The sequence below is a fragment of the Anneissia japonica genome, unplaced genomic scaffold (assembly GCF_011630105.1).
Source record: "Anneissia japonica isolate Jap-2015-1 unplaced genomic scaffold, ASM1163010v1 scaffold287754_len4335492_cov202, whole genome shotgun sequence".
Taxonomy (NCBI): Eukaryota; Metazoa; Echinodermata; class Crinoidea; order Comatulida; family Comatulidae; genus Anneissia; species Anneissia japonica.
Genome location: NW_022705543.1, coordinates 3,747,447 through 3,766,406, shown reverse-complemented (window position 1 = coordinate 3,766,406; position 18,960 = coordinate 3,747,447). Strand labels below are relative to the sequence as shown.

Sequence of the window (18,960 nt, the reverse complement as noted above, 5' to 3'; positions counted from 1 at the left end):
TTTTAAGTAACTCTACAATGATACTATAATAAGTAAAATAATTTCTTTAATAACTCTACAATGATACTAAAATTATTAAAATCATTTTTAAGTAATTCTACAATGATAAACAGTAAAATCATTTTAAAGTGAATTTACAATGATACTAAAATTAAGTAACTCGACAATGATACAGATGAGTTAAGTAGAGAATTGACCAATAATGGAACTTCAAGGAGTGTCAATCAAACTTACCATCTAACCAATCAGAATATGTTATTCTAAAAGGGAGTAGTTTGGGGTATGTGCATGCCCCAAGAACACACGTTTATAAGGTAAAGGTAAAGGTAGGAAATAACCTGTGACTTGCAGCTTTAACTAGGCTGGAATGCGCACAGGTGTGGACCAACTCATTTTACAACTTTCTTCTCCTCCAAGGATCACATCATAAGCGATCAGCTGCCACAAGGTGCATTTTTGTCTGTCAACATTGACAAGGGCTGAATGGACCAGCAGACCGCAGTAACCCCCTACTCTTCTCAAAAGATGTACCGGGTTCTTTAAAGTGCACACGAGTCAATTGTGTACACTGGGCCTATGGTTTACAGTCCTTATCTAAGACTTGTTCTACCTTCAGAAACATAGGCGAGCGCGCCGATATTACGGCTGTAGGTTGTGGAACCCTGCCATAACCGCTCGTCCATTTGACTCACCATTATGACTGTACTTATGGGTGTTGTTTTAGATGTTAGATCCAATATTTAAGAGGGGCTTAGAAGGTTAGGTCACTGATGGCAGTTCAAAGTTCAAATTTGAATGACAGCTATACTTTCTTGTTTAAGAATTTACTATAGAATAATAATAATTTATATACTATTCTATAGACCTCTAATAGGTTATATACAAATTAATAATGTATTCAATAGGGATTGATTTTAAAGTGGTACAAGAGAATGCATATTTTTAAGTCAATAAATTCTGAGTTCAACCAATTTTTTTGTATCTAAATATAAAATTTTAAAATGACTGTCAGAGCATGTTCAATAGGAAATAAACATCAAACAACAGAGATCTTACAACGGCTCATGTCAACAGAAAAAAAAAAGTCAATAAATTATGGGTTCAACCAATTTTTTTGTATCTAAATATAAAATTTTAAAATGACTGTCAGAGCATGTTCAATAGCAAATAAACATCAAACAACAGAGATCTTACAACGGCTCATGTCAACAGAAAAAAAAAAGGTTTTAAATTAATAGAGCCTCAACTAATGAAAGACTTACATTACTTTATTTTTTAGTAACTTAATTTTGCATCTAATAAACTACATTTTAAATTCATCCTCGATTTTGCTTCAATATATACAGTTGAAAGAATAGCTTTAATATATATCTGAATTTTGTACAAAAGAGTAAATTTACTTTTAAAAAACATTAAAACAATATAATTGAAAATTGATGTGCTTTAGTATTTGCAATATTGGCAAGTTAATTAGAACATATTAAGATAATAACAAAGTTATGACATACTTGATCGAACAAAAACAATGTAACATTGAGGGCAGCATATTGACTGATGATTCAGATTATTACTAAACACACTTGTTTTATCTTCTTCATATTTCTTATTTTAAAAAAAACATACTCTATAATAAATAACACATTAGCCCAAGAAAATAAAATACTCTTAGGAATTTTTCTGATCTAATATATATTTTATATAATATAATATAATAAATTATAATTTATGAAATCAAATGAAATAGAACTTTGTGCCGATAAGAAAAGAAGCATTGGTAACTCTATATCTAGATATATCTATGCCAAGCCTAAACATACATGAATACACAATTCTTTTGAGGTCGTTCAAATTCTGTATATATTTTTCTGTGAAAGAAAAAGGTGGTCCAATAAACAGAGGTAGAATAATACAAAAATCAGGTCTAATAATTACTTTGTTATTACAGTTCGCCTTCCAATTCGAGACCACCGTTGGGACCTTTGGGGTGGTCTCGTGGTTCAGTTTCCAAATTCAGGGTTAGCTTAGTGTTCATAGATTGAAGATTGTTACAGTGTTTGGTTCTTTGAAAAACTGATCCGAAATTAGAGGGGTCTCGAATTGGAGGGTGCAATGTATGTAATTATCCACAACTTCCACAACATGCCAATGTAATCTTTACTTGTCTGTGAGTCAGCATTTTTACTCTAATTACCCTGTCATTAAGAATGAAGAGACTGTTGGTCCAGAATACATACCAGCTCTAATGTTTCCACCCAAAAGTCTCTGGGTGTACTGAAGAAACCGCTTCCAGTGTTGTCCTTGTTGATGTCTGGTTTGTGAGGGATTGCCGCTTATAGATCTGTTCACACACCGCTTCCAGTGTTGTCCTTGTTGATGTCTGGTTTGTGAGGGATTGCCGCTTATAGATCTGTTCACACACTCAAGTCTTAAGATTGTCTGGGTTGTGAGGGATTGCCACTTATAGATCTGTTCACACACTCAAGTCTTAAGAATCAACACTCGCTGCGCCCGATGGTCGTCAACCTCCGACAATCAGCAGACGGCGTCACGTCGTCTGGCGCTCACTGGGAGCTGAGTTAGATTCATTGTACGGCCGTCGTACGATGCACTGAGTGCCCGGCCTTATGTGACATATATGCCTGTGATATGCCCATATATGGGTGTGATATGATATCATCATGCCCATGTATGGGTGTGATATGACATCAACATGACCATATATGGGTATGGTAGGACATCCTCTTGTCATATATGGATGTGATATGACATCACCATGCCCATATATGGATGTGATATGACATCATCATGCCCATATATAGATGTGATATGACATCACCATGCCCATATATGGATGTGATATGACATCACCATGCCCATATATGGATGTGATATGACATCATCATGCCCACATATGGATGTGATATGACATCGTCATGCCCATGAGTGTGATATGACATCATCACATCCATATATGGGTGTGATATGAAATCTTATGTAATATATTGGGTAATCACATACTGTATATTAGTCATATAAAACTTGATATTGCAAACAGTGCTTAAGAGAGATGTGCAATGTTTGCACCTCTTAATATGCAAATCTACAAAAAAAAACATTGATGATTGCTGATATAACATGGACACATGGGATTAGAAGATTACAACTAAACCGCAGCTTGGTGGCAGTAACAATCAATGCTAATCTTCATCACTGAGGATTACTGTTTTCATCTTGCTTAAGCTGGGTTTACGACTAGCTTGCAGCACAGATATATCTGTTGAGTCCTTCTTCTTCTGGAGAGCAACCACTATCCTAGCAACCGCATCACCAATTTCATCGATCCCAGCATTTTTGTCTCCTAGCAACTCCCAATCGTCGGGATTTACACCCTGTGGTACCTAAAGACAAATCAATTAAACATCATTAACAACATTTTAAGAAGAAGCACCAAGAAAGTACTAATCCTTTTGCTTTTTTTCTACCATGACCTACCTTGAATATTTCCTGAGGAACATTAAATTTCCCACTTGCTGCCCCTCCTGTGCACTTGATAGGAATCACTGTGTGCTCACTCCACGCAAACTCCTCTGCTTCATGTGCAGCGCCTGGGCCACCTATGAGGGATCAGTTTTCATTGATTACTGATAATAACTTTATTAACAAACATTATTATTATTATTATTATTATTATTATTATTATTATTACAATTATTTTTTGAATTAGGACTTGGAAAGAAATATAAATAAAAATTTATTACATGTGAATAAATTTTTATTGATGTTTGGAGAAGCTGAATCATACTTTAACAATAATGAGTGTTACTATGACAATGATGTGTTACTATGATAATGATGAGTGTTACCATGGCAATGGTGAGTGTTACTATGACAATGATGTTCCTATGATAATAAGTGCCAATATGACATTGATACTCAACAGTTTGACAGATTCATGAATTACCTTCAATCAGAATACAAATATTAAATGCTCTTGACACAATATTCTCACGCTCTCGCACGCTGTCTCCGTAGAATAATGTCTCGCCAAAATTGACACGACGGAAGGTTTTGTCTTCGTTCTGACTAGCTTGTTTACTACGGTCCTGTTTTTGATCAAAATATCAAGCATATTAGAAGGGAACACAAGAAAACAAAGATGTTGTCATTGTGATCCACTGGTGAATAAGCATATACACATCCCTCACCTGCTATGAGCAGTTACTGTAATAGAAGTGTCAACTTAGAGCCTAAGGTTTGTTTATGTATATTTTTCCTAGGTGTAGAAGAGAGTAGAGAGCTTTTGTTATCTCATTCGAGAAGCGATCTGCAGAGAAAGACACCCGAGATTCAGCCACTGGATCACGAGAACCAAAAAACCGAATGTATTTGTAACATTTCTATGGAATTTATTTATATTCTATAACAAATGATTAAAATACTACCTTGAAAAATTTATCAATACTGATTGTAAATTCACTCAAACTTCTCTCAGATTTTTACATTTTCAATGTATTTCTTCCTAGGCTAGGCCACAGCTATTCCGCACCATGACATCAGCCATCGTGCCAACATAGTTTAAGCGCAAGCCACAGCCGTAGCAACAGGTAGTGCTACCACCAAGAATTCGGTTCTCGGCGAACGCTAAACGGGATAGCGCAAGCTCAATATTTTTTTTAACAAGAACAGTAACAAGAATGTGAAATTTTCTCAGTGGATTGGTTCTGGAACGAGATATCTCTGTGCACTAATCATTGCATAAGTTTCAGGTCAAATACACTAATGCAAGATTCATAAATAATATTAGAAGGTATGATTGATGATTTACCTGATCATCCCTAATTGGTAGAATATGCCAGGTCTTCGGTGGTTTCTTTTGTTGTATCCTCTGATCATAAAAAGTCCTAGAAACCACCTTGCCGACACCATAGAAGCCACCTGTTACTAGGTCAATGGAATCTTCTTTTGCTAATGATTTGCCTATAGCTCTAAATGGTACAGGGAAGCAACAAAAATAAAAATAATAAGATATTTATACTATTACTATTATTGCTGTTACTGTTATTAATAATAATGTCATCTTAAAAGGCATACATATCCATCTCAGAAGGCAGTGCCATTTCCACCTGCAGAGAGCTGCAACCTTTTCTGCATTTTCATTTCTTTATTTATTTTGTTTTTATATGTAATATTTAAACAACTTAACTAGTAAGGAAAAACAGGCAAGGCAAGAGGTCATTCATCCATCACCACTCTGTTGTGTACCCAAACCTCTACCTAAGTGGCTCAAACAAAGGAACAGGAAACACATTTGCCCTGCCACAGACAAACAGGCGGCTATCAGAGCAATGGCCCCTAGAGGATTGTTATTATGATTATCAATATTATACTAATTTAAATGCCAGGTTGTTTCATTGCTGGTTATAACTTTTCACATTTTACTTCATTGTCATACTTTTAATAATGTATGGCTATTGCATGGCTTTGATAGAAATGTACTTTAAGTGAGACAAAGTCTTCATACTGTATGTACAAGTTAATTAGTTATTAATGTATTATTATCATTACTTACTTGCATATTTGCTCACTGTTTTTGTAATAGAACACTGTTCCACCAGAGATATACACACAATGCTTCAATGAAATTGAACACTTTAATTCCTTCACCTAAAAATAAATCACAATCAAAACCCGGATATGTAAATGTAAATGAAATAAAGAAATAAAAGACTATGATGTTAATAGTATTAATTTTAATGAGCAATTAGTAGTCATAAATCATTCACTAGATGGAAATTATTATACAAAATTAGATTAATGCTCTGTTGTGGAGAGGCAAGTGTATACCTGCCACTAGTTTACTAGGTAGCTCAGACTCAAGTGACTATCAGTGAAATTGAAGCTACTGTACAACTTGTCCTCGCATCAACGCTTTGAAAATAAAATTCAGTAGATAAATCTAACTATTTACGTTTACTTACAAACTTATTACTTACCTTATTATCAAACTCTGCAACCTTGTTGGCTTCTGCATTGTATTCCTCTGAATACGGATCAAACTCCTTCTTGACTCGACTCAAGAGGGAGTCCTTGTACCCTGTACGTTGCACATCCTATCAATAATAAACACAAATTATTCATTAATAACTTTTAAGGATGAACAATCTGCCTATGAGGTAGTATACATCAGTTTCAGGAATTTACTTCAAGCAACCAATAAAAAGAGCTTTTTTTTAAAAGGTACCAACTTGCCTACGACATGCTCCTATTAGCATATAGTAGCAGATAATCATGGCAACCAGATATGAGGTGGGCATCTGAGGCGATAGAATCTTACAATAAATGAAGATCCAAAAACTCCCCCATATTTCACTCTCATTGTATTTCGATTACCTGCACTGCATATAACAATTGCATTTATTGCAAACATTTTTTTTTTTTCTTACACTTGGTATGTAACTTACTTCAAATGTACTTGTTCCTATTAACATTGACATCCAGCATGGCATTTCAAAGTGTTCATAATTTAATGGTACAACCCGCTTACGGTGCTCACAGTAGAAAACCTACAAATAAAAAATATGTTAAATCAAAACAGTAGTAATTTTGCCTTTAGATATAAATCAAATAAAATAATTCTATAATTTCATTAAAAAATTGTCAGTATGTATAACATGATTGGTTGAGCTCTTTTTGAATGATAATTGGTTGATAACACAATATGATCTGTAATTATACATCTTAATTACCTGAACATGTTAAGCTCAAATTTTTTTCTAGAGATGATAGGCTGATATCAAATGACCTTATTCCTACCTGTTGCTTGCAAGTTTTTGATTCTGCAAAAACCTTCGATAAGACAAACAAAACAACGCCTGCCTCGTCTACTTTCTGTTGAAATAACACCTTTGGGTCATTACTGGTCATGTCTTGTGTGTATATTACAGGTAGAGTTGAACCTATCAGAAACAAACAGATGTTGTTGTTGTAGATATTTATTGGAGGGTGACCCTTGCAGCATATCCTAGAAGGATGTCTGATATTCAGGGCCCTCCTAAATACGTTTATTTAATTTGCAATAATTTGTTTTACAAGGGGCCGAAGGCCTGAAGTTTTGAATAAATTCCCTATATGGGGAGCAAGAAATAACTTGATGCTTTATCAACTAATTCTCATTACAAGATTTATGGAGTGAAGAAGTTTTTAGCCCTGAGAAAAAATCCAGTGGTCACAGGATTTGAACCAAGAACCCTTTATGCAACCCATCAACAACCACACATCTATCTACCATTCAATCACCCATTCAATCTTTGTTTTTTTATATTCTTTCATTTTCTCACTCGTCATTGATTCAGTCATGCATTGATTGATTGATTAATACATTTTTCAATGACATTCATGTCTCACACCTTCAAATTAAAATCATATGGCCAAAAACCTTTGCTTTTTCTGCCTCATTTCTGTGGAATGACTTAGCATTGTCTATCAAAAACTCACTCTCCTTGGATTCATTTAAACTAAAATTAAAAACTCAACTACTTCAATCCACCTAGTCTACTGTTTCCACGTTCATATTTACATTGTCTTTTTACATTTCTAATTATTACTCCACTACTTTTTTCAATCCATGCTCTAAGTATGCTTTTGTGCCTTTTGCTCATTTATTTTGAAATTGGTGCATAACAAATGATTGATTATTATTACTATTATAATTAATTAATTAATAAATTCATTAATTTATTTATATTACAGTATTCATTCAATTCATTAATTCATTAATCTTATGTAATAACAAATCTCACACAACTCGAAGCATGTATGATTTTTACATCTATATTTTATCTATAATAATTGATTGAATTCATTTAGGATAGAATTCATCTGGATTTCATTTTGTTACCTGACGACTGCAACAGCCCCTGTGATGCTGGAACACTGTAGTCAAGGTTCATCAGTTCTGTTGTGCACCACACCTCCAAAATGTCACACTAACATAATGGCCGGAAGATGTCACACTAAGCTAATGGCCGGCAAAATGTCACACGAACATAATGGCCGGAAGATGTCACACTAAGCTAATGGCCGGCAAAATGTCACACGAACATAATGGCCAGAAGATGTCACACTAAGCTAATGGCCGGCAAAATGTCACACTAACATAATGGCCGGAAGATGTCACACTAAGCTAATGGCCGGCAAAATGTCACACTAACATAATGGTCGGAAGATGTCACACTAAAGCTAATGATCAGAAAATGTAACATTAATATAATTGCTGGAAAATGTCACACTAACATAAAGGTCGGATAATATCACACCAACATAATGACTGGAAGATGTCACACTAAGCTAATGGATGGAAAATGTCACACTAACATAATGCCCAGAGAGGTGTCCTACCATAATGGCTGGGGAAATGTGACACCTACAAAGTAGCTACAAAACGCAGCTACAGTGTATTGAATCAAGAAGATACCCATATAGTAAATAATCAACACCAGAGGAATGGCCACAGTTACGTCAACAAAGTAGAACCATAGAAAATTACCATGGTTAACTAATACAAAGGTATTCCCAGTGATAAAGCATTTACAATGAGCCAATATATACCAAGTACTCATATTTATATTTTTGTTGCCTATTCTTTTGGGGATTTCCCCTTTTCCATCTTCATAGTTCTATATTACCAGTTTCATGCAGGTGAAGAGCACTTAAACTTCAATTCAACTTACAAAATCAGCCTGATTTGGATGAACACCAATCACAACCAGCGGTTTTCCTTCCCTACTCTCCATGGTAACAAATAATGAGCTCTTAGCAACACCACCTGGTAGGATCGATCCATAGCTCTTGAGCATAGTAACCTAAAAAAAAATATAACCTGTAAGTTTGGATGTTCTGCAAAAACATCATTATAATGAATGATAGTAAACAATCAATCTCTAGACTTACAATATGTGATACATGTAGTGCCTATACTATGTGTATCATATCCAGTTAAGATTAGACACTATGTGATACTCAGTGTCTAGACTTACACTGGGGGTACTATGTATCTTGTCAGGTGGCTTTAATAGTTTGATATTTTTATACCATCTACTGTGTACTTGTAGATGTTAAAAGTTTTATATTTGAATATTTTATGTGACACCTGGGTGAACTGAATGTAGAACTTTGTTTTATTGTGGAGTTGGAAGCTGACTGTGCAGGGGAACCTTCATGAATTCCATACTATGTGGAAAATAAGGAATGAAAGGATTATGAAACATGTCCATGTGGCATACCCTCCTTGTTAATCCATTTTCGGCCTGCGAGTCTCTCAGATCCTTGAACCGCTCTGCAACTTGTGCAGAAACATACTGGATGTCCTCCATGTCCCAGGAAAAGCTCTTCTCTCCTCCATCTGTCAGACAAAGGCCTATAGAAAATTTGTATAAAATAGATACTGTATATGAATTAGAAAAGAAACAAAACACAATCTTCTTCTATCTCAATGGTTTTTGGCAAGCAAGTCAACTTATAAAAATCAGATCAGGTTAAGCAGACTGTTATGTTAATCTGTGTTAATCAATTGGTTTTAGCTCAATTGAAGAGTCATGATGAATGTTTTAACAAATTAGGATTGGTGTTAGGCAACAGAAGCCAGTTAAAAACACACAGGTTAACATGCTAACTTGTAGCAGATATGATGGTTAACATGCTTACTTGTAGCAGATATGATGGTTAACATGCTAACTTGTAGCAAATATGATGGTTAACATGCTAACTTGTAGCAGGTATGATGGTTAACATGCTAACTTGTAGCAAATATGATTGGTTATCATACTAACTAGTAGTAGCATGATTGGTTAACAGGTATATGACTGGTTAATATGTTAGATTTGGTGAATATGCAAATTAAATTAGCTATTTGTAAAAGCACAGGTATATCAGCATAACTTATGATGGTGACACGGTGACTTTCTAAAATGAATTTCTGAAGAATTCTGGTGAATACAATGGTGACACATTTAAATTTTAATATAAATAAAACTTTCCTGCAAGGCAACAAAGAAATCTTGAATATTGGAAACATTTTTAACACTTTTACGTTAGTTTGCAAAATATGATTCCATGAAATGGCACAATGAACAATATACAACTACTATACATATTCTTTGATTTTGAATACATAATTAAATATAAATATTAAGAGCGACAACAAACTGATTATTGAAATATCAATATCCATCCATACAAAAGCTATAAAACAGTGACCATAACTTCCATAATTTCCATGCAAAGTGATACAAAATTAAATAATAATAAAAAACTAGACAATAAGAATGTGATTTCTATAGCACAAAAATATAAAGCAAGAAGATAAAAATAACACTGCAAACAAGGTTCATGCAGTGATGTATATAACCCTTGGTTCACAAATTGTGTCACAACCCAAAACCTATGGTAAAACTTCTCTTGACCAAGAAAACTTTGTAAAAGTTTGAGTCACCATTGCTAAAAGCCACAATACTCAGGTAAGTATGTATGGGTTGAAGTAGGCATGAACTCTTAAGAGACAAAAACTCCCAACTTGCGAGATATGACTTTGGGCCCTGGCTCAAAATCGCGGAATGTGACAATGAGTCACCAACTAAAATGTTGTATAAACCAGGGCATTTTAACAATTTGCTTTGACATTAATAAATTCTCAAGAGTTTTGATAACATTCTTAATTGTTTGATAGTGCAAGTTGCCATAACAGCAGTAACAAAAAGCCTCTACAACATACTTTTCTTTTTAAAGTCCAAAATGACTTATGCAGGTTCTTGTCTCCTTGTTTGTTTTTCCCTAAGTACAATACTACTGGCATTTTCTCCATGTTTGGAGTACTCCATCCCAGTAAATTGGGTACTGTCAATTGTATTGTCAATCATTGTGTTTGATACAATAAAATTGAATAAAATGAGTAAAACTATGGTTTTCATTAAAAAATAATTTTTGAGGATTTAGAGTAGATATTTAAAGGCACTGCATGGATAATGGACTACACTTTAGGGAAGACAGAAACTGAACTGTGTCGCAATAAAAGCAAGAATTTTCTTTAATTTTGAAGCAAAATTTGGTATGTATATTTTAATTTATAAGCTGCTATTGTAAAAAAAGTTAGGTGTTTATTACACCTAGCCCAGAATTAGGTACATAACAATCACAGTTCTTAAGGACGTATGTGACCACAGCTACACAATGTACTTGCCAAGTACAAGTAGCAACACCACTCTGTTCATTACCTGGAATAACCTTCCCATGAAAAGAAGACATCAGCAATTTAGTTGTCCTCATACCTGAAATGAAATTTTGTTGAAGTAGTTTTTTCAAAAAACCCAGAAAACAATTTTTCACCCATCACCAAGATGTAAAAAGTCTATGCTGAATGGTTCCTTGTTGTGTTTGATCGTTAAATGATCAGGATAACAAAGAGGATGCATGGTTGAAACTTTCAACACAAAAAAAAACATCACTATTACCATCAACACCATCAACAAAAATAATAGATAATCAACATTTGTTAAAGATAACAAAAAAAGAAATCGATTTTAGTTATTTTAAAATGAGGAAATTAATACAAATTATAAACTAATCAATGAGTAATTAAACAAACAAATGTGTGATATGTTGCATTTCAAAGTTGTTCATGTGTCTATATTACAAGTAGGTCACTATAACATAGGCGACTATATTAACATTGTGATGTTCTCCTATCAAAATGTTTTAAATGTTTTGTGTTGTTAGTAGCAATATGACTATATATCCAGGCTCTACATAATATGAATATTATATTAGTAATAACACAATAATATTTTAATGTATTACATTAATTAAAAAACAAAGACATTATAAAAAAGATGGTAAAAAAAATGTTATGTCTATCACTGTATAACATTAACCTATAATTAATACACAATATATTACAATTTGATGTAATAGATAGTACAAAGTTACATATTTACACAACTAAACATATTATTATTATTATTATTATTATTATTATTATCATCCTTATTACTATTATTATCATCCTTATTGTTAGTATGTATGTCTAAGCTTCACTATATAACATTAACCTATAATTAATACACAATATATTACAATTTGATGTAATAAATAGTACAAAGTTACATATTTACACAACTAAACATATTATTATTATTATTATTATTATTATTACTACTGTATTATTATTATCATCATTATTGTTAGTGTTACTATTTTTTAATGTTATTGTTATTATTACAAATATTAGTACTTTATTATTTTATTATTCTATATCATTAATATTTTTGGTTATTAGTATTTATTATTACTCATGTTTTTATTAATGTTACGGTTCTGATTGATTTTATTGTTGTATCCTTCTTATTTTAGTACTATTAATGCTGATATTGGTGCCATTAATATTTACATGCATTACCTTGGAATTGATTTATATTTGATTTATATGACATTACACAATTTGATATGTTACTGAAATGAACTATTTAATAATAATAATAAAAAAAACTAAACATGTTATCTTTATAAGTGGAATAATTCATTATTGTTAAATTTAGTATGAGAATGAATGTCAATTTGATTTGTGTTATCATGTGATATAAGCCATATATATCACACTACGTAAATACAACTCTACTATTAGTATTATTTAATATTTTTGTATGAAGATTTTTATGGCATTACCTGATGAGTGTTTCCCAAAATTTCCAAAAGTACCATTGTCTGTGAGAGGTTTTTTTGATTTAACTGTTGGCAAGATTTCATACAATTAGCTCAAGAACACTACAAACAGTACACACAGGAGTGCAGCCAAGCCTTTTCTGTAGCTGTATCCAGGCCTAGAAGATTACATGCACTTCTAACACGTTCTTTGATTGTCTATAAAAGCTACTACCACCTAGCAATTTAATATCATGCAAAGCACATGTATTTCTAGCACATGATGGGGTATGTAGAATGCTGGGAAACTTTTGATTGCACAACGACGGTAAGACATTGAATGTAATAACGTCAATAAGATGTCTTCTGTGCATACGAAAACATTGAGTTCTCGTTGTCGAATGGACGCTTAGATGCTGTTTGGCCTGAATTTACATTGTAAGTAGGAATGTCACAGCTGAGTGAATCGGTTCCTAGGGTTACGTCGTCATGCAACTCGAAAGCTTCTAATACAAGCTAGGGAGGAGGATGGCAAAGAACAGAATGTCACCATAGTTAACATAACATGAGATGATCTTGACCGTGTGTTATTAACATACCATTTGAATTATCTGGCCTCTTCCAAGCTATGAACTGTGTGGTTGCAAATTGAATGGCCAGGCACCCAGGCGGCCATGCGTCCAGGAAATTCACCGGGACAATAAACTTGCCAAGTACATCTGCCAATTTGATCTGCAAGTTACCAAGACTTTTACATCACTTTTTCCTACAGTAATCTTTAATTTCATAAGGTTGTCTCTATTCAACAACATTTCTCTTGTAAAAATGATCCATGAGAGACAATTTTAGTATTGCCAGAACATTTTTAATAAATTACAAAATACAGGTTTTGAAATGCATAATTCATATTAATCATTAATCAAACTGTAGCTTGGTGGATAAGAACCTTGTCTTCTAAATCCAGGGTCCTGGGTTCAAATCCTGTAATACACCAGGATTTTTCTCATGCATAAGCACCACTCCCTTAAGGCCAACTCAGACAGCGTCATACAAAGCAACCCAGACGCGATTCATCATCTAGGATAGTCTTAAGCCGTTGTGAGAAATATTAAACATGTCTAATATTCTATGACGCGACTGCACTACCCCCCCAACGCTGACCATCGCGTCTGCGTTTAACTCACACAGACCCGATGCAACAAGACGCTGAGTTGGCCTTAAGCCCAAGGAAATGAGACTTAGTTTTAAGAGCTGAGCATTAAGTCATCATTAAATGGCAAGTGTACTTGCTGTTTCATGTGTAAAAAAATTGATTCCGATTTTATAATTTCAATAAATATTGTCCGACACATCCAGTCCATTCCATTATAAGCTCTAATATTATTGGTTTATATAAAAGCAATTAGAATGTATTTGTTGGTATCAAATCTCAATTCTGCTCCACTTTTCATAAAAAAGTAATGTTACCTCTCGATTTGTCCACTGTGTTTGTCCGTAGGCTGGTGTAACAAGGGGGACAAATACTTCACAGTTGCTGACAGCAAAGTTTAAGCTATCTTGCCAGTCTGTGCCACATCGAATCTCATGCACGTCCTGAAAGCAATTAAATTGAGTATTACTTGCTTACAAAGTTTTATGTCAGTTTGTATCATAAGTATGCATCCTAGTGGCGGATTCAAAGGGGGACCAGCCGGCCCAGGCCCCCACCAAATTTATTGAAATTATAAAAAAAGTAGAAAAACAGAAAATTACATTTTAAATTAAATTTACGTCTGAGTGTGCCATTTCTGGTCATAATCAAAATTTTCCCTCATTAGCCCAACCATGGTGGGGCTGAGGTGGGTGAGGTGGGACAGATCCTCCATATGTGAAAGTCCCTCACTGGGCCCCCTCTATTTCAAATTCCTTGGTGACTCAAATTATAGATGGTTCTTACCATAAAAGATTTGCAGCATCAGTAATGGATGAAGGGTATGATTAATACCACTGCTACTTCATACCATACTAAACATAATTCATAAATTACGGATATATATAATTCATACCTGGTCACAGAATAGATACCATACATACTCATTACTAGTCAGAAGACAATTAATTCCTCACTGATGAGTATGATCCATACCATAGATACAAAAAATTGGAAGTATACTCTAAATACTCTAAGTTGATTCTTTGTTCTTTGAATGGATAACAATAAATATTATACCATACTATACCTACCAAGCAGCAGTGGCGGCTCTAGGATATAATTTCTGGGGGGAGGGGGGCTAAGCTGTCCGACAGGGGTACTTGAGATCGTATGCCCGAAGAAGTTGAGAGAGGGTTCCCCCTCCAAAATGAGATTTTTTTTTTAAGAATAGCAACCTCTGGTTGGCCGGAAATAGCACTTTCAAACTGTGACAGACATGTGTTGGTTTGGTGTGGGCCTATTTCTATATTTGTTATAGTCTGACTGCCCGATGAGTTCTGTCCGACAGGTGAGCTTGACCTGTCCGGTGGGGGGACTTAAGCCCCCTGTCCCCCCGCTGGTGCTGCCACTGCCAAGCAGAAACTTTAAGACCTACCAAGTACACACTGAATCCATCATCTTCCAAACCCTCCTTCAAGTCAAGAGCGTATTGTGTTGCCTCAGCTCTTACATAACTGATAACAACATCTTTCGCAAGCTGTTCCTGATCAAATTGTAGCGGAGAGGCGGGTCGTGATCGGTGGAAGGTGCTGCCCGAATGAGAATGGTTGACAGGTGCCAGAGAATTTGTGCTTTGATAAGATGGTGTCCTGAAATAAACAAAATAAAAGAGTCAAGGATGCCGAAAGTTTGGCCGATTGAGACAACACTGTCGTAGGGGTTCCGGGGCATACCCCCGCGAAATGTTTGTGTTCTAGACGCCCGAACATAACATTTGAGGCATTCTGGGCTATCATTTTTTTTTTTTTTTCTCTCTTTTTTTTACCTCCCAAAAGGGGAGGGGCCGGAACGGCCCCCCCCCCACTAAATCCGCCCCTGTCAACCCACTGTTTAAAGTCTACCACCAACCCTTAGTTTCTACAGCTATAACCCTTGACAGTTACGGGTTATTATAGAGTTGATCTTTGCAGTAAAGACAAATAAGGCTTAAATATCATTGATCAATTGTAAGAAAAGAAAACAAAATAGACCCTTCTGCAGTTTTAATCCATCTTAACAACTGACCAATTAGAGGAGGGACAAGAATACATGCATGTCATACAAAAGCATGTACTGTCTCACAAAAACATGTGTTTGCGCATGTTTTTACGCTGTCATTTTGTGGACCTTAGCAACAATCTCCAAGGGGCGGGGCTTAGCGGAAAGGTCCACTATACTGTATACTGCCACCACCAGTCACATTACTTACGGTTTATGCAACTTCTGTGGTGGGGACCCTGAGGAGTCTAATTCAACTTCCAGCCTTTGAGGGTCATCTCTTTTTTTGACTGTAGCACCGAGTACATAGACACTGACACCTGACAGGATGTCCAGAATACATAGCGACGACTCCTGCGATGGACAGATTGGCCAGCGATTGCGGTCCAAGAAGATGATGTCTGTGTTAGTCCTGCCACCAAGCTAATAAAGACCAAAGTTAAATAATGGAATTGTGCTACACTCTTTAAGAATGCATTTTTGGTCTTTTCTCATTTTGAATTATTAAAATAATGACTTAGATTCAATTTCTCCATGCCGTTAGAACTAAAAAAACTATCAGACATTATTATATTATGAGCAAAGAGAAAACATATAGAGTCACATATTGGTTAATATAATGTTATCAAAGCCAATTCTAAGCACATCACTTACACTGGTTTGGCTCATTACAAAGCTATGCACAGGGAAAGGATGAGATAATTACCTGAGATGTTACAGCTTGTCGTAGTTGATGAACCGATAATGTGAGGCTAGCGACGAACACAAACCCTAAGGCTGTCCCATCCTTAGAAATAATTCCAACTCGAGGGCGGTCTGAAGGCAAAGATGAAGATAAACTGTTTTAATTCACAAAATAATCATATCCATTGTAATGTAATTAAAATCAGACAATTATAGTATAATTATCATATTTTACAATATCTAAAATGTTGTTTTATACTTATTTATATATTTATTCAACTTTCTCTATTCTGGATGGCACGTTCAATGCAAAGACACTGGTTTTCATTGTCGTCCAGATAAAATTTACATAAAAATACAAAAGTGATGAATTGAAAAAAAAAATGTATGGTATATTTAACAAAGAAGAATAAAGATGTAGATAAATTATTGTTTTTGTTCAGTAAACTTAACACCACATGCTTTTAATTTATTTTTTTTCCCTACATACATAAAATTACAAATTTGAAACCTTAACCACAGATATTAGCTCTGTGGTTACCATTTTATCATCCAAAGTATGGTGATTGATGGATGGTAACAAGCCCTAGTATTAGGCCTATTGTAAAACATTCTGACCAACCACTAGAGTGCTTGGGCTACATAATAATTTTTTATTATACATCATTATCATTATATAATTATTTTTCAGCCTTGTTTTATGTTTAACTATATGATCACAATGACTGTACATCATTTATATATTCAACATCCTGGAATTAATCTTGTCATTTCCACCGAATACATGCTCCATTGCCTCTATGGTTGCTTTCCAGGAACCTGTCCCTCGTGGTTGACCTGACTACTGCTATTATTACTGTATGGCATTTTCATCGTTATTGAATTTGCTGAAGTAATTATGCAAGACATTCGGGATGCACTACAATCATGTCTTAGACCTTATTTGGTATTCATTAAAAATTATTGAATGTCATTAAAATGAATAAGGCATTTGAAGACTGTAATCAAAATATTAATTAAAACATGAATTTAATTTAAATATGATTAAAATTTAAACAAGAGACACTGCTGCTATTTGAAATGAACGATTGAAAATGAAATCAAATTATAAAGTAATTATCAATGTAAATGTTTTTGTAATTACAAATTATATTGTAAATTTATTAACAAAATATAAAATCAGAATATGTTATATAAATAATGTTGGTAAATATAGTTTGGGCAAAATTACACCTATAAATATATTATAGTTATTAAGATCATCATTATTCAATATTAATGTCATTCAGACCCTCTAGCTCTTATTGGCAGTTCCACTGCCATCAATATCATCATCACCATTGTTGCTTCCCCTTCCCCCCCCACTACATCACCATGGCTATCACCATCATCAACCCCCTCCCATTACCACAACTATCATTATGACCACCACCATAATCATCGTCAACACCACATCATCATCACCATCATAATCATCACCATCATAATCATCACCATCATAATCATCACCATCATAATCATCACTATTATCGTCATCATCATCACCATTGTCATCACCATCATCATCATCTCTACCATCTTCATCAATTGGAAAGTGAGAGTTATAATTTGTGAAAAATATTACACCTGACTTCATGCCTGCAGTTCTGTGATTTCTAATTATGTTGAATGTTTTAATACCTCTACATACCCGGAAGTTGCACTCTCATTCCTTAAAAATCTTACCGGTAATTTATATCAACAATCCCTCCTGGCCCCCCCCCCCCCCCCCCCCAGCTCCAGCACACAACCTTACTTTATAGCTCTGAGCATCTCAATTCTCTAAAAGAGATTCTATGCCAACCTGACTTTAATGTGCAGACGACTCTAGATAATGTACACTGAAGCCCACTCATGCATGAAAAGATGTGAAAATGTTTGCATAAAAATGCACCATTTGAACAAATGTAACTAGGGAAACATCAAAATCTTCAACTGTTCAGGAATATCAATGTATTTTTCGATGGTAAGGTACTATTATTTCCCATCCATTAAAAATACAGTAAAATATGGAAAATATATAAATAATTGAAAATGTAACTTATTAATATTAAAATTTTTATGAGTAAACAAACAACCAAGTTGTGAATCAAAATGAAACTTTGATCTCATCGAGATTAAATCCCAAGATTACCTTAGTTTGTAAAGATACTGACACTGATACTCTGATTGTATGCACTAATTTGCTAAATTAATAACTTTTTTTTTATTGCAAAACTTAATGTAATTGATAAACACACAATAATTTCAGTTCTGATAAAAAGAATATTGACATCATATTCCAACAATAGGAACAAAATAGTAATAGAATTTGATTCCCTTTTCATTCATCTGAACTAAGGACAAGCCATTTAGCCTTGGTAATGTCTGTACAAATT

The 18,960-nt window shown here is 34.3% G+C and overlaps 1 protein-coding gene across 1 annotated transcript in view; it reads right to left on the bottom strand.

Moving 5' to 3' along the window:
• Positions 1-2,861: 2,861 nt before the first annotated feature.
• LOC117105861 overlaps positions 2,862-18,960 on the bottom strand; it is a 19,093-nt gene continuing 2,994 nt past the window's right edge. The window contains exons 4-21 of the mRNA XM_033247171.1: positions 16,566-16,675; positions 16,071-16,282; positions 15,258-15,471; positions 14,158-14,283; positions 13,290-13,422; positions 12,715-12,777; positions 11,268-11,321; positions 9,282-9,415; positions 8,730-8,861; positions 7,898-7,985; positions 6,814-6,956; positions 6,462-6,563; positions 5,994-6,110; positions 5,570-5,664; positions 4,826-4,985; positions 3,962-4,103; positions 3,493-3,614; positions 2,862-3,398 (exon numbers count right to left, since the gene is read on the bottom strand). Of these exons, the coding sequence (XP_033103062.1) occupies positions 3,198-3,398; positions 3,493-3,614; positions 3,962-4,103; positions 4,826-4,985; positions 5,570-5,664; positions 5,994-6,110; positions 6,462-6,563; positions 6,814-6,956; positions 7,898-7,985; positions 8,730-8,861; positions 9,282-9,415; positions 11,268-11,321; positions 12,715-12,777; positions 13,290-13,422; positions 14,158-14,283; positions 15,258-15,471; positions 16,071-16,282; positions 16,566-16,675 (2,348 nt within the window). The 3' untranslated portion in view covers positions 2,862-3,197. The remainder of the gene's footprint in view (positions 3,399-3,492; positions 3,615-3,961; positions 4,104-4,825; positions 4,986-5,569; positions 5,665-5,993; positions 6,111-6,461; positions 6,564-6,813; positions 6,957-7,897; positions 7,986-8,729; positions 8,862-9,281; positions 9,416-11,267; positions 11,322-12,714; positions 12,778-13,289; positions 13,423-14,157; positions 14,284-15,257; positions 15,472-16,070; positions 16,283-16,565; positions 16,676-18,960) is intronic.